Raw genomic sequence first — 13,598 nt, forward strand, 5'->3', positions numbered from 1 at the left:
ACCCAGAGGGTTGTTGGTTTGTGGCATTCGCTTCCAGAAGAGGTTGTGACAGCTGTCAGCCTTGAGAGCTTCAAGACAGGATTAGATAGATTCGTGGATGCTAAGCATATAGATGGTTATTGAAACTGATGTCCAAGTGCTGCCTCTATGTTGGTTGAGGCAGGCAGGGTTCCCTTGAGTACCATTTGTTGGGGGTCAAGGGAAAGGGAGGGTCTTGCCTTCTCCTTCTGCTCAAGATCCCCATGGACAATTGGTGGGCCATTGTGTGACACAGAATGCTGGACTCGATGGGCTTTGGCCTGATTCAGCAGGGCTCTTCTTATGTTCTTATGTACCACTGTAGTTTTAAATAAATTGTAAATGTTCCAGAAATTGTGATGGCTATAGGCAGGAAACCCTCTGCCATCCAGATACTACATCCAGTCATGCCCAGCCAACATCAGACCTAGCAAGGAATTGTCTCCAAAGCATTTGAAACCTCAGGGTGGCCTGTCCCCAACCCTGCCCACCTGGGATGTCCTGAGATGGTTCTCCTGGGGTTGGGGTCTCCTGTTTCTGGGACGTTCTCCTGCAGTTGACTGAGGCAGACTCATCCAGTCTCTCTCTTTCTGTCTCCTGGGTTCAGCTGGCCTACCAGGCCTGGGTGACCAGCACGAGGACTGTCCTGAGGAAGCAGCAGCAGCGGCAGGAGAAAGAGGAGCAGGCGATGGATCCAGCTGAAGGCACCTCTTCCCCAAGTGAGACCCGTTTCCACAAACCCAGCTGGGTCTCCCTGCCAACTTTCAGGACGTTGGTGGCCACGTTGCCTCCAGGTGAACTTGATCCGTTGGTTTCTCACCCGCTCTCCCTCTTGCAGGTGAGGAGACCAAAGAGGGGACTCCACCAGGTGAATTGCCAGATGAGAGATGCAGCCAGGAGGAGGAGGAGGAGGAGGAAGAGGAGACAAGTCCAGGTAGCTGGAAGTCAAGGCTTACAATGGAAGGGAATGCCTGCACCTTTGGCCTCACCCTCAGTTTCCAACCCCTTAGGACAGTGATGCCGAATCTTTTCCCCCCCCCCCCATGTGCCGAAAGATAGCGCACATGCAGGCGCAAGTGCCCCCACCCATAATTCAATGCCTGTGAAGGGCAAAAACAGCTTACCCTGCCCCTGGAAGCTGGAAATGGCCTGTTTCCCAACTTCTGATGGCCCAGTCAGCTCGTGTTTCACCCTCCCCAGGCTCCAAAGGCTTCCCTGGAGCCGGGAAGAGTAAAAACTCCCCCTGCAGGCTCACTGGAAGCCAAAAACGCCCTTCCAGAGCCTCTGTGTGAGCCAAAAATCAGCTGGCTGGCACAAACGTGCATGTTGGAGCTGAGCTAGGGCAACGACTTGTATGCCAGCAAATATGGCTCCGCGTGCCACCTGTGGCACCCATGCCACAGGTTCGCCATCACTGCCTTAGGACAAGGTGAAAGTGGCCTGACCCACCTTGGCCCAGCAAGCCTGAAAATCAACTGGCCAGCACATACATGCACGCCGGACCTGAGCTCATGGGCCCATTGATATGGCTCCACGTGCCACTTGTGGTATTTGTGCCACATGTTCGCCATCAGGGGTTTCCTGCTTGAGCAGGGGGCTGGACTAGAAGACCTCCAAGGTCCCTTCCAACTCTATTATTCCATTCTGGGCTCCCTTTTCTGCCTGGGGATTTTGCGAGTGACCCAGGCTGGTCTTTCCTCAGGGAAGAGCAACGTCCTGCAGCGGATGCTGAATGTCCTGCGCTTCCTGTGGGTGCTGTGCCAGGCCACGGTGGACGGCCTGACCCGGTGGCTGAGGGCCCTCACCAAGGACCACGAGCATCTCTCCACCGTCCTGGGCCTGGAGAGGTTTGTGCTCACCCAGCAGCTGGATCAGGTGAGCCTCCACCAGCCAGACCGGGGCTGGATTGGAGGGGACACTTGGCTTGCTGCAGAAGACCCACTCCCGTCCCTTCCTCCACGCAGGCAGAGGAGGCTCAGAGAGGCATCCTGGACCGGTTATACCAGCCGCCCCCGCCGGCCGACAACACTTCGCAGGACACGGCCCTGCCTGGGACAGCCGCCGTCTCGCCCAACAGCATGGCTTCCAGGCAGGTGCATATGGGGCCGGGGAGGGGAAGCCAGAAAGCAAGGGCTGGGGCTGCTCTGCCTTGCGGCTCACGGGGTTGTGGGCCCAGAGTCTGCACCTGCTCCCCTTCCATGGGTCTGGTAGTTGTGGTAGTTGTAATAGTTGTGGTAATTGTAGTAGTTGTAGAAGTTATTTAGTAGTTACATGAACTTGTATGATAGTATTGTAGATGGCTTGTTATATTGGTTAATAGTTAAAGAGTTTGTGATATAGAGTAAAAGTGATAGCTTATTTAAAGAAGCATTTTGCTAAGAAGAAAAGTAATTTGTGAGGAAGATATGGATTCAGTTTTAGGGGTTTTGTTTTCGATTTAGAGTGTAATGTTTCCATATTTTCATTTTATTTGAGTACACAAGGAAGGGGTGTCTAGTTTTGCTTTTCCTTTAGATTTTTTAATGTATTTTTTCTGTTTGAGCCATTTGTACCAATTTTCCCATATTTTGTAGAATTCAGATTTATCTTTTTCCCGAATATCTATTGATATTCTGAATCATCCAAATGATGGTTGTCCCAAAAGTACTTTTCCAAAAGGTAACTGTACTTTTTTTTCTTTGAAAACTTTTCACTTCTCGTCCAACAAGAAGCTTGGATGAGAAATGAACTGAGGAAGCTTCTTAGTTGAGAAATAAAATGTTTTCATGGGGAAAAAAAACACGCAAATCCAGTTGCCTTTTGGAAAAGCACCTTTGGGACAGACATGCTGTATAAACTGGAAAATAAGGTGAATTCAGTCAAATTCCCCTTGGAAGAGGCTGTGTGACCCTCTCTGTGCTTCCACAGTGGCTGCGACGGGGCAGAGGTTTTCAGTGCTGACAGCACCGGCTACAACTCTCGAAGCGCCAGTGAGGAGCAAATCCCAGCTGTGGATCTTCCGGACAATGCAGGACTCCTTCCCAGCAATTCCCAGGAGCTGTTGCTTTGTGCTAAGAGTCGCCCCAGAACTGCCAGTGAATTGCTACTGAACAGGTACCGTATTGGACAAGCAGGGGCACCCCGCTTATCTTGGCTTCTTAAGGTCACATGCGCCAAGGCAGATGTTCTGCCTGGGCTTCCATTAACCTCACCCGGTTAAAGATACACAACTTCAAATGTTGACACAGAGGTCCTAGTTTAGCTGGCTGGGGAATTCTGGGAGTTGAAATTCACAAGTCTTAAAGTTGCCAAGGCTGGAGAATCCTTCTCCAGAAGATACGTAGGAAATCCAGAACTGTTATTCCGTCAAAGGAGGAAGAAAATAGAGAAAATTCAAGAGGCAATAGATGATAATGAACAGAAAATAAAAACAATAGAAGAAAGAATAGAAAAAAAACCTGTAAAAAGTTGGAAGAGACGGAAGAAAGACTATTGACGGCAGATAGGGAGTTAGAGGAGGCAATTAACCATCTGGAATTAGAAAAATCAGCATTTTAAGTAAGGTTTCAAAACAAATACAAAAGGATTTGGAAAACTGGACTAAATTACAAATATCATTAATTGGCAGAATTTCAACGATCAAAATGAATACACTTCCAAAACTATTATACTTATTTCAAACAATACTGGTAAAATTGGAGAAAAATGTTTTCAATCAATTGAACAAAATGGTACTTGATGTTTTAATTAGCGTTTTAAAACTTAGATTGTTTTTTCTTGACTTCTTTTTCTTGTTGTTTGTAATTTATATTGTTGTAAGCCACCCTGAGTCCTTCAGGATTGGGTGGCATAGAAGTCAAATTAAATAAATACTTAAATTTATATGGGCAGGGAAAAAGCACGTGTAAAAGTAAAATTATTGCAATGCAGGACAGTAGGGAGAAAGGAGGATTTGGTTTTGAGCAGACCAAATCCTTTCATCAAAGGAGGATGCAATTGTTGATCTTTGATACACAAAGCTCAGTGAAACACGGATGGTAGTGGATATGGGGATTCCACCTTGGGTGAACTTTGCTCACCGTGGTACCTTTCTGTACCTGCCCCTCCACCCACCTGTCTCTTCCGTCTTCCAGATGTGTCTCTTTCGAGGAGCTGGAGGAATCCGAGCAGTTCTACCATTCCCAGAACCGCTTTCTGCAGCTGCTGGTGGCCTTTTACCACTTTGTGGCTGGGCACTCTGACCTGCTGTGTTACTTCATCATCATCCTCAACAACATGGTCACAGCCTCGGTCATCTCGATCGTCCTGCCCATCCTCATCTTCCTGTGGGCCATGCTCTCCATCCCACGGCCCAGCAAGTCCTTCTGGATGACGGCCATTGTGTACACGGAGGTGGGGCCCTTCTTCAACGTTTGTGTGTGTGTGTGTGTGTGTGAAGTTTTAAGGCTAATTTTGATGGGGAGGCATGGTTTAGCACAGCCTTTCCCAGCTTGGCAAAATGAAGGTGAATGAATAGAACAGAACAGAATTCTTTATTGGCCAAGTGTGATTGGACACACAAGGAATTTGTCTTGGTGCATATGCTTATACAAGTAAGTTCAGTTTACAAATATATAAACCAGTATTTAACACACAGTTTCTACTACAGTAGTCACAGAGAACATAATAGAAATAGCAGAGAGAGAATCACGCCTCTGGCAATTGGGTTTCAATACACTTGAGCATACATTGTTGTTTTGTTTCATATATTACCAAACCCAACCAGTTATGTACTAAAATAGTACTAACATAGCTGTTGGGTTTCAGATAATGAGAAAAGAGGTTGTCTTGCATCCTGGTGGTAGAAAATAAAAATGCCAGAGAACCCAATCTTTCTATCTATCTATCCATATATCCATCCTAAGATAAAATACAGGAAATAGTATAAGGGCAGACTAGATGGACCATGAGGTCTTTTTCTGCCGTCAGTCTTCTATGTTTCTATGTTTGCTCTTGCTCTAGAGTTCTTCTCTCCCGGATTCTTCTTGCACAGGTGATGGTGGTTCTCAAGTACCTTTTCCAGTTCGGCTTCTTCCCCTGGAACAGCTACACCACCATGGTGCGTTACGAGGGGAAGCCTTTCTTCGCGCCTCGCATCCTGGGCATTGAGAAGACCGACAACTACATCAAATATGACCTGATCCAGCTCTTGGTGCTCTTCTTTCACCGCTCCCTGCTGCAGGTAAGAAGGCCCCCAGGCTCTGGAAAGAGAAGCCCGAATTCCCAGCTGGGCTGGGAGAGCAACCTTGGATGAGGCCAGCGGACATCTGGGGAGAGACCTGCGATTAGGGCAGTTGCTAAGAACCACAGCAAGATACACCACTGGTTTCTCCCATGCTTCGCTGGAGAAATGCAGCTGTTTTCTCCTATGCTCCATGCTCCCATGCTCTGCAGCAGAGCTTGGCTCTTTTCTGAACAAGTTGTCCTCTCCAGAGCTACGGCCTGTGGGATCACGAAGAAGACCTGCTGGCCAAACCTCAGCTGGAGACGGACGAATCGGTCAAAGAAAAGGAAGAACCAGAACCTTTGGCATCAGCCAGCTCCGAGGTAGAGATTGTGGCGATGGAGGAGAAGGCGGAGCCAGAGGAGCAGAAGGGCGTCCGCTTTCGGTTCAGGAAGAAAAAGGAGGAGAAGAAGAAGAAGAAGCAACTGAGCAAATCTCCGGACGTCCAAAGGGAGGAAGGTACCTAATGGACGCTGCAGAAGGAGCTGCAAGATGGGAGGGAGGGCATTGGGCTTATTTGCTTAACCCTGCTGTTGTCCTCGCATTTATTATACACTTGTGGTCCTCTGGGTCCTTTTAGACCCGGAGTAAAAAAAAGGTTGGTTTTAGCTACTGGAAGTGTTTTTTTGAATACTTTTTTCACTAGTATACTAATTTGAACATTTCTGAACATAATGAAATGAAAAAAATTGATGCTTATTTGTTTATTTTGCTCAGAAAAGGACCTCCCCCTCCCAACAGGCTAATCTATCTATAAATTCAAAAAAATTGCACACAGCCGGGGAGGGGGGGAGGGCTTTTCTGAGCAAAATAAACAAATAAGCATTAATTTTTTTCATTTCATTTTTCATTTCATTGTGTTCAAATTAGTATACTAGTGGAAAAGGTATTTTTAAAAAAACACTTCCAATAGCTAAAACCAACCTTTTTTTACTCCGGGTCTAAAAGGACCCGGAGGACCACCAGTGTATAGTAAATGCGAGGACAACAGCAGGGTCAATTCAATAGTCGTATGAATTACATTGATTTATGTGGCCCTCTGGGTCCTGTTAGAGGGCACAGATTAACTGAGAGGACACCCACCCTGGTAGACCTCCTTTGGCGGGATCTGCTGGATGGGATGAACCCAGGAGGGTGGGAGGGATGGGGGCAGGGTAGAAGACCCTCGGCTGAAGCCCATCAGTGGGAGAAGGCAGAGTTGGGCCAAGAGGTCACCCCACTCCTCTCTTTCCAAGCCCCAGAGACCCGGGAGCAGGAAGGAGAGGAGAAGAACATGGTGGAGGAAGAGGAGGAGGAGGAGAAGGAGAAGAAGAAGTCAGGGGCATCCCGAGAAAAGATGAAAGCTGCCAAACGCCAAGTGAAGCACTTCTTTATTTCTGCGTAAGTGACTGGGCCAGTGGTGGGAGTGGAGGGGCTGGCAACCATCTTGAAAAAAAGCAATAAAACCCACAATGCAGCAAAAACTATAATATCATATAAAACCATACACTCTTGCAGTCAATCCTAATTCCAGGCCTGTCGGAAAAGCCTTAATAGCTTTCCGGAAGACCGATAGGGAAGAAATCTCTGGGGGGCAGTTAGTTCCACAGGGTCAGAGCCACTACAGAGAAGGCTCTTTCCCAAGGTCCTGCCAATTGACATTGTTTGGCGAATGGGACCTGGAGAAGGCTGACTGGTGGGCGCTTATTGGCTGCAGTGAGGTATGAGGGAGGAGGCAGTCCCGTAAATAGTCTGGCCCCGAGCCATTTAGGGCTTTAGAGGTGATAGCCAACCCCTTAATTGTATCTGACTGGCAACCAATGCAGCTCACATAAAGATGGAGTAATACGGGCATACTTTGGTATGCCTGTTATTGCACATGCTGCTGCATTTTGCACCAGCTGAAGTCTCCGAACGCTCTTCAACGGTAGCCCCATGTAGAGCGCATTGGAGTAGTCAAGACAAGAGGTGATGAGGGCGTGAGTGACTGTGCGGAGCGCCTCCTGGTATCTCCATCAAGGTCTCTGCTTCGCTGCAGTCGTTGTGTTTATGGCTTAGCCCAGTGTGCAACCTGGGTGTAAACCCACCCTCTCTTTCCTGCCGGGCTGTGACCTCTGGCTGGGCCCTTCCCTGCACCCTACAAAGGTGCACCCTACCTCTTGGCCATTGGCAATTCTGCGCTGACACAACCTGGAGAAAGCACAAACACGCGCACACACCCCCAACCTCACTGAAGCCTCTTCACCCCTCTTCCTGCAGACGGCAGCCAGCGTGTCAGTTCTTCCAGGACATCTTGCACAGCAAGTACCGTGCTGCCACCGATGTCTACGCCCTCATGTTCCTGGCAGATGTGGTGGACTTCATCATCATCATCTTCGGCTTCTGGGCCTTTGGGGTAAGTCTGGCTGGGCCACTGGGTCGTTGTAGCTTTCCTCCAGTGATTTTGCTGGGCTGGTGCTTCCCAGATGCCTTAGTCAACTGCTGGGAATTCTGGGAGTTGTAGTCTCTGGGCATCTAGCTGGTGTCCTTTGCACTATTCCAGGAGAGCTTTTGGCCTCATGGTATTGCAGGGCAGAACTCTGTCAGCCAGGGAAGGACAAAGAGAAGGAGAGGAGAGAGCAGGGGTCCCCAGTGGATTTATCTGCTGCCTGGAGACTGTTGTGAGTGCTCCTTGTCCACCTCAGCTCATGTCAGATTCTGAGGAGGAGGATGAGCCAGGCCCCTCTGGATACCCAGGGCCAGGGGGGTTGCCAGCTGATGCAGAGAGGGAGAGGGAGGGAGAAAGAGTCCTGAGTGAACCTGAGGAACCACTAGAGGGGGCTGATAGAACAATGGGAGAGTGGTCCCAGTCAGAGGATGAGGAAGACATGAGAGTGGAAAGTCAATGGATAGATCCTCGCTATAGGAGACTGTTGAAAAGGTGAGAGGAGTTGCATAGTAAAAGGTATTAGTGTATTGACTGAGCCTCTTTGGGGTGTGGTGTGTCTTTGTGCTGGCCAGTCCCCCCTCCCTGAGTGTCTCTCCCCCTGCAGAAACACTCGGCCGCAGCCGACATCACGTCCTCACTGTCGGAGGACCAGGTGCCACAGGCGTTCCTGGTGATGCTTCTGATCCAGTTCTCCACCATGGTCATTGACCGGGCACTCTACCTGCGCAAGAGTGTCCTGGGCAAACTCATCTTCCAGGTCATCCTGGTCTTTGGCATTCACATCTGGATGTTCTTCATTCTGCCCGCCGTCACAGAGAGGTGCGGGGCTGTCTCTTCGCTTCCCCCTCCCCTCCCTCGGTCCTGCCTTGGCCCTGCTCCTTGAAGGCCCACACTTGGTCTCTCTCTCTCTCTCCAGGAAGTTCAGCCAGAATACGGTGGCCCAGCTGTGGTACTTTGTGAAGTGCATCTACTTCGGCCTCTCCGCCTACCAGATTCGCTGCGGTTACCCTACCCGCATTCTGGGGAATTTCCTCACTAAGAAATACAACCACCTCAACCTCTTCCTCTTCCAAGGGTAACGGCAAAATAGGGGAGGGGGCTGCTGGGAGAAGTAGAGCCTAATATGGGGGTCCTTTAAGCAGAGGCAGGCAGCAGGACCCTTTTGGGAGAACATAGATTCCACCCCATCCTGTGTCTCCATGTGTCCGTACATCTGGTATTCCATTTCTTTACCATGCATCATAGTATAAGCACCATGCACCATGATGGTCAGGGGAAAATGGTGGCATAGACTACTGCGGAATTGTCGAGGGTTGACCAGAATCCACCCCTGGAGGATCTGAAAATACTTCGGTCTCTTGGCTCCTCAGGTTTCGCCTGGTGCCTTTCTTGGTGGAGTTGCGAGCTGTCATGGACTGGGTGTGGACGGACACCACTCTGTCCCTCTCCGACTGGATGTGTGTGGAAGATATCTACGCCAACATCTTCATCATCAAGTGCAGCCGTGAGACAGAGAAGGTGAGACTCCACAGAAGGGGAGGAACACAGTGGAGCCTTGTGGTCTCCAAGAGTCTTTGCTCAAGGGTTTCATCCCCAAGACAATCCCTGTACTCTTAGCATGATGACCCTTCAGTAAGATCAATAGCAATAGCAGCTAGACTTATATACAACTTTGTGGTGCTTTACAGCCCTCTCTAAGCGGTTTACAGAATCAGCCTCCTGCCCCCAACAATCTGGGTCTTCATTTGAACCACCTTGGAAGGAGGGGAGGCTGAGTCAACCTTGAGACGGTGGTGAGATTTGAACTGCTGAACTACAGCTAGCAGTCAGCAGAAGTAGTTTGTGGTACTGCACTCTAACCACTGTGCCACTAAGGCTCTAGTCGTAACCTAACACAACTGGAGGGGAGGCAAGGGGCTTTTTGGAGAAGACCAGGGTACCATGAGCTGACCCATTAGCGCCGCCGCTCTCTCCCTGCAGAAATACCCACAACCCAAGGGTCAGAAAAAGAAGAAGATCGTCAAATACGGCATGGGAGGCCTCATCATCCTCTTCCTCATCTGCATCATCTGGTTCCCGCTGCTCTTCATGTCCCTCGTGCGCTCCGTGGTGGGGGTGGTCAACCATCCCGTCGACGTTACCGTTACTCTCAAGTTGGGGGGCTACGAGGTAAGAGGAACTGCCTTGCAGAGAAGCAAAACCTCAGGCCCCCCAGCTCCCAGAGGCTGATGGACCACAACTCCCAGCATCCCTCTCGGGTAGCCAGGCTGGCTGGACATGGTAGCCTGGCAGTGGCCCATGTCAGGGACAGGGGGGCTTTGTTAAGGAGTAATCTGTACCATCTCTGTGTAAACTTTGAGTAGTAACCAGACTAATCTCTGCGTAGTCAAAGATACATATACACAGAGGAAACATGAAAATGTAGGAGATATCCAGCTGATAGGCCAGAAATATGTGTAATAATTCAGAAATACAATCCAGATACATTAAGTATATAAAATCTTATTTGGCAAATATCTTAGTCAAGAACAGTCCTAGTTATATACAATGAAATCAGTCAATAAATATACAATGCTATAAGACTTACTTGTTCAGCTTACAAATACATAAACCAGCATTTGAACACATACTTCTAAACACAGCATAGTCACAAAGACAAAATAGAAATAGCAGAGAATAGCCGAGAGTGAATCACGCTTCTGGCGCCCTCTTGTGGCAATCCGTAACACTAGCTCTTAAAGCAATAGTGTTCTAATACATGTAAGCATACATTGCTAGTTTGATAGTAGTTGCAGCCCAAGGGCTTTGCCAGCGACTGGCACCCAAAGAATTGGGCAGGTTGAGTCATCCCCAGCTCCTCTGCATCCTGGGTTCGTCTCTGTTGATGGTTCCCCTGTGGCAGCTATCGGAGCCATGCTGTTGAAATGGAGTGGGTATAGGATGGATCAAGATTGATGGCGTCCCTCAATCCCTCCCCCTTCTTTCTTCTTCAGCCCCTCTTCACCATGAGCGCCCAGCAGCAGTCCATCCAGCCTTTCACCCCCCAGGACTATGAACAGCTGACCAATAAGTTTGAACGGGAGCCGGTGAGTCTCAGCCGGACAGAGGGGGGTCCCCTCATTCGAGTGGGTGGGACGACCGGCATAGCCCCACTGTGGTGGGCTTGGGCTGGACGGGGAGGGGTTAAGGAGATTAAACCATCATTTGAACACACAGTTCTACAGCATAGTCACAACAGACAAACCAGAAGTAGCAAAGAGTAATCAGAGAGAGAGAGAGAGGCTTCTGACTCCCTCTTGTGGTCAACTGCAACACTAGCTCTTAAAGCTATAGTATTATAATTCATTTAAACGTACATTGAGAGTTGGTTTATATATTGCCAAACCGAACCAGTTATCTACATGGTACTAACAAGGGGGGCTGCCAAACTGCGCCCTGCTGACCTGGGACTCTCTGCCACCCGCAGCTAGCCATGCAGTTCATCACCCAGTACGGCTACGAGGACGTCGCCTGGGCCCGCATTGAGGGCAGCTCCGGATCCCTGTGGAGTATCAGCCCCCCCAGCCGTGAGCAGCTCTGGCAGGAGCTCCACAACGGCTCCTCGGACATCACGCTGCGCTTCACCTGGAACTTCCAGAGGTAGTTCAGTCCAGGGCTGGGACCCCTCCCTTGCAAGGCAGCGCCCTGCCTGCTTTAACCCGGGATGCCCCTTTTGGCTTTGCGAGTTTGTATAATTTAATTTATATTTATTTAATGTATATGATGCCCAACTCCCAAAGGACCCTGGAGGGCTCAGGTGGAGTTTTTCTGGAACAGCCCTCTGGATCTCTCTCTTTTTTTGGCTTGGGGACAGGGGTCTTCAACCTTGGCAGCTTTAAAACCTGTGGACTTCCTCCGTTAATCTGAGAATTAAAAGTCTACAAGTCTTAAAAGTTGCCAAAGTTGGAGATGCTGGCTTAGGGGGCTGTGGGTACAAGAGAGCTCCATGGAAGGAGAGAGGGGACAAAGGGATCTGAAACCAGAGTGGGGATCCTCCTCCTGCCTTTTCTTCCACTTCCTGATGCTAATTTTCCTTCCTCCTCCTCCTCCTCCTCCATCACCAGGGATCTCAGCAAAGGAGGGAAAATAGAATACACCACCCAGAAGCACACCATGGATCTCAACCAGAAGAGCCTCGTCAGGCAAAACCTGGCTGGAATGCTTCAGGGCACCCATCATGACCCTGTGTGAGTCACACACACCCACCCCTTCCAGCAAGGGGGTCAGCAAAGTGGGGAAAGCCCCCCCCCAATTGCAGGGGTCTAAATTCACCCCCTGCAAAGCCTGAAGTGCAAAGCGGCTTCATCCATTTGCAAACGCTGCCTGTGATTCCAAGCCGCTTTATCTTGTGGTGTTTTGTCCTTATTCCAGGCGGATTCCCCACCTCTTCCCACCCTACATCCGGTCGCCCAGTGGCCCCGAGGCAGACCCCGTTGGGCCCCTGCTCCCAGGTGAGGACACCGGACAGAAAAGGCTTTGCACAGACTCCACACTGACCCTTGGATTCCCTGGTTCCTCTCTCTGAATCAATGGGGGGGGGGTCTGGTGCTAGCTGGGAAAGAACCCGGGGGCCACAACTCGCTTCCCTCCACCCCACCCAACAGAAGGGCCAACATGCCATCAGAAGACCAGCTGCGACATGGGTCCATTCCTGGCTTTTTAAAGGGGGAAACTGGAGGCAAACGGCTCCATTTCCCTGTCCCTAAAATGACCGCAATCATGCCGCAGAGGTTTTTGGCTTGGCAGAGTGTGGCTTGCCTTCCATCTCGGCTTCCCTGGTTGTCTTTGAAACAAGAGCTCCAAAATTAGTGTGGTGCAAAGTCAGGGGTTTTGCTCCTGAATTTTGGGGGCAAATAATTTGAAGCCATAGTTAAGAAAGGCAGGTGTTAAAATGGCCCAATGGAGAGATAAAAATCTTGGCTGCAGCTGCAAGGGAGCCATCCGGAGGGGGGGAGGAAGAGGGTCCTCAGGGCCGGACTGGGCCTCTCTCTTTATAAGCGAGGGGGGGGGTCTTTCTTCCCACCCCCCTCTCCTCTTCCAGACGGAGAAGACAGCTTCCGGGATGTGGAAGTGCAGCTGAAGCAGCAAAGGGTCCGGCCTGGGAACAGCAGCACCAGCTTCCTGGAGTGGTGGATGGTCCAGCTGGCTGAGTGCCAGGCAGAGTGCCACATCCTGCCCATGGTCATCTTCAGCGACAAAGTCAGCCCCCCCAGCCTGGGCTTCCTGGCGGGATACGGGTGAGTGAGCAGCCCACCAGCCCATCCGGGTGCACACTAGGTGCGTTGGGAGCAGAGACTTACACAAGGGTCACAAGAGGAGGCTGGCTGGGACGCAAGGAAGCGGCAGGAGCACTTACATTGGAAGGAAGGAGGGAAGGAAGGAAGGAAGAAGGAAAAGAAACTAGCAATACCAATAGCATTTAGACTTCTATACCACTTCACAGTGCTTTGCAACCCTCTCTAAACATTTTAGAGTCGGCCTGTTGTCCCCAACAATCTGGCTCCTCCTTTTACCCCCCTCGAAAGGATGGAAGGCTGAGTCAACCTTGAGCCTGGTGGGATTCGATCTGCCAAACTGCTGGCAGCTGGCAATCAGCAGAAATAGCTTGCAGTCACTGCACTCTAACCAGTGTGCCACCTGGCACTGTGCCCCAGGAAGAGCAGGTGCCCCCCCCCAAAAGTTGAATGGGGGCTCCTGGGTTGACCTGGCTTTGCTGCGGCTGGCCCACTAAGATCCCCTCCCCTCTGCCCGCAAGACAGCACTCAGGTTAAATGCTGCCCCGTTGTGTCTGAAATGCCACCAGGCTTTCTTGGCCCACAGATGTGAATACGTTGCAAACTTTTAACCCCCTAAAAGGGGGGTGGTCCCTAATCTCCCTCACCCCACGCATGG

The 13,598-nt window shown here is 50.3% G+C and overlaps 1 protein-coding gene across 1 annotated transcript in view; it reads left to right on the forward strand.

The window, feature by feature from the left end:
* PIEZO1 (piezo type mechanosensitive ion channel component 1 (Er blood group)) overlaps positions 1-13,598 on the forward strand; it is a 68,303-nt gene that overhangs the window by 53,711 nt on the left and 994 nt on the right. Inside the window, exons 32-50 of the mRNA XM_070761787.1 lie at positions 626-737; positions 857-952; positions 1,721-1,893; positions 1,983-2,107; positions 2,926-3,111; positions 4,131-4,389; positions 5,030-5,218; positions 5,470-5,719; positions 6,496-6,640; positions 7,499-7,634; positions 8,272-8,486; positions 8,584-8,742; positions 9,038-9,185; positions 9,648-9,836; positions 10,661-10,753; positions 11,134-11,306; positions 11,771-11,893; positions 12,078-12,157; positions 12,748-12,943. Coding sequence (XP_070617888.1) covers positions 626-737; positions 857-952; positions 1,721-1,893; positions 1,983-2,107; positions 2,926-3,111; positions 4,131-4,389; positions 5,030-5,218; positions 5,470-5,719; positions 6,496-6,640; positions 7,499-7,634; positions 8,272-8,486; positions 8,584-8,742; positions 9,038-9,185; positions 9,648-9,836; positions 10,661-10,753; positions 11,134-11,306; positions 11,771-11,893; positions 12,078-12,157; positions 12,748-12,943 — 3,047 coding nt within the window. The remainder of the gene's footprint in view (positions 1-625; positions 738-856; positions 953-1,720; positions 1,894-1,982; positions 2,108-2,925; positions 3,112-4,130; positions 4,390-5,029; positions 5,219-5,469; positions 5,720-6,495; positions 6,641-7,498; positions 7,635-8,271; positions 8,487-8,583; positions 8,743-9,037; positions 9,186-9,647; positions 9,837-10,660; positions 10,754-11,133; positions 11,307-11,770; positions 11,894-12,077; positions 12,158-12,747; positions 12,944-13,598) is intronic.

The sequence above is a fragment of the Erythrolamprus reginae genome, chromosome 9, assembly GCF_031021105.1.
Source record: "Erythrolamprus reginae isolate rEryReg1 chromosome 9, rEryReg1.hap1, whole genome shotgun sequence".
In the NCBI taxonomy this organism is placed as follows: Eukaryota; Metazoa; Chordata; class Lepidosauria; order Squamata; family Dipsadidae; genus Erythrolamprus; species Erythrolamprus reginae.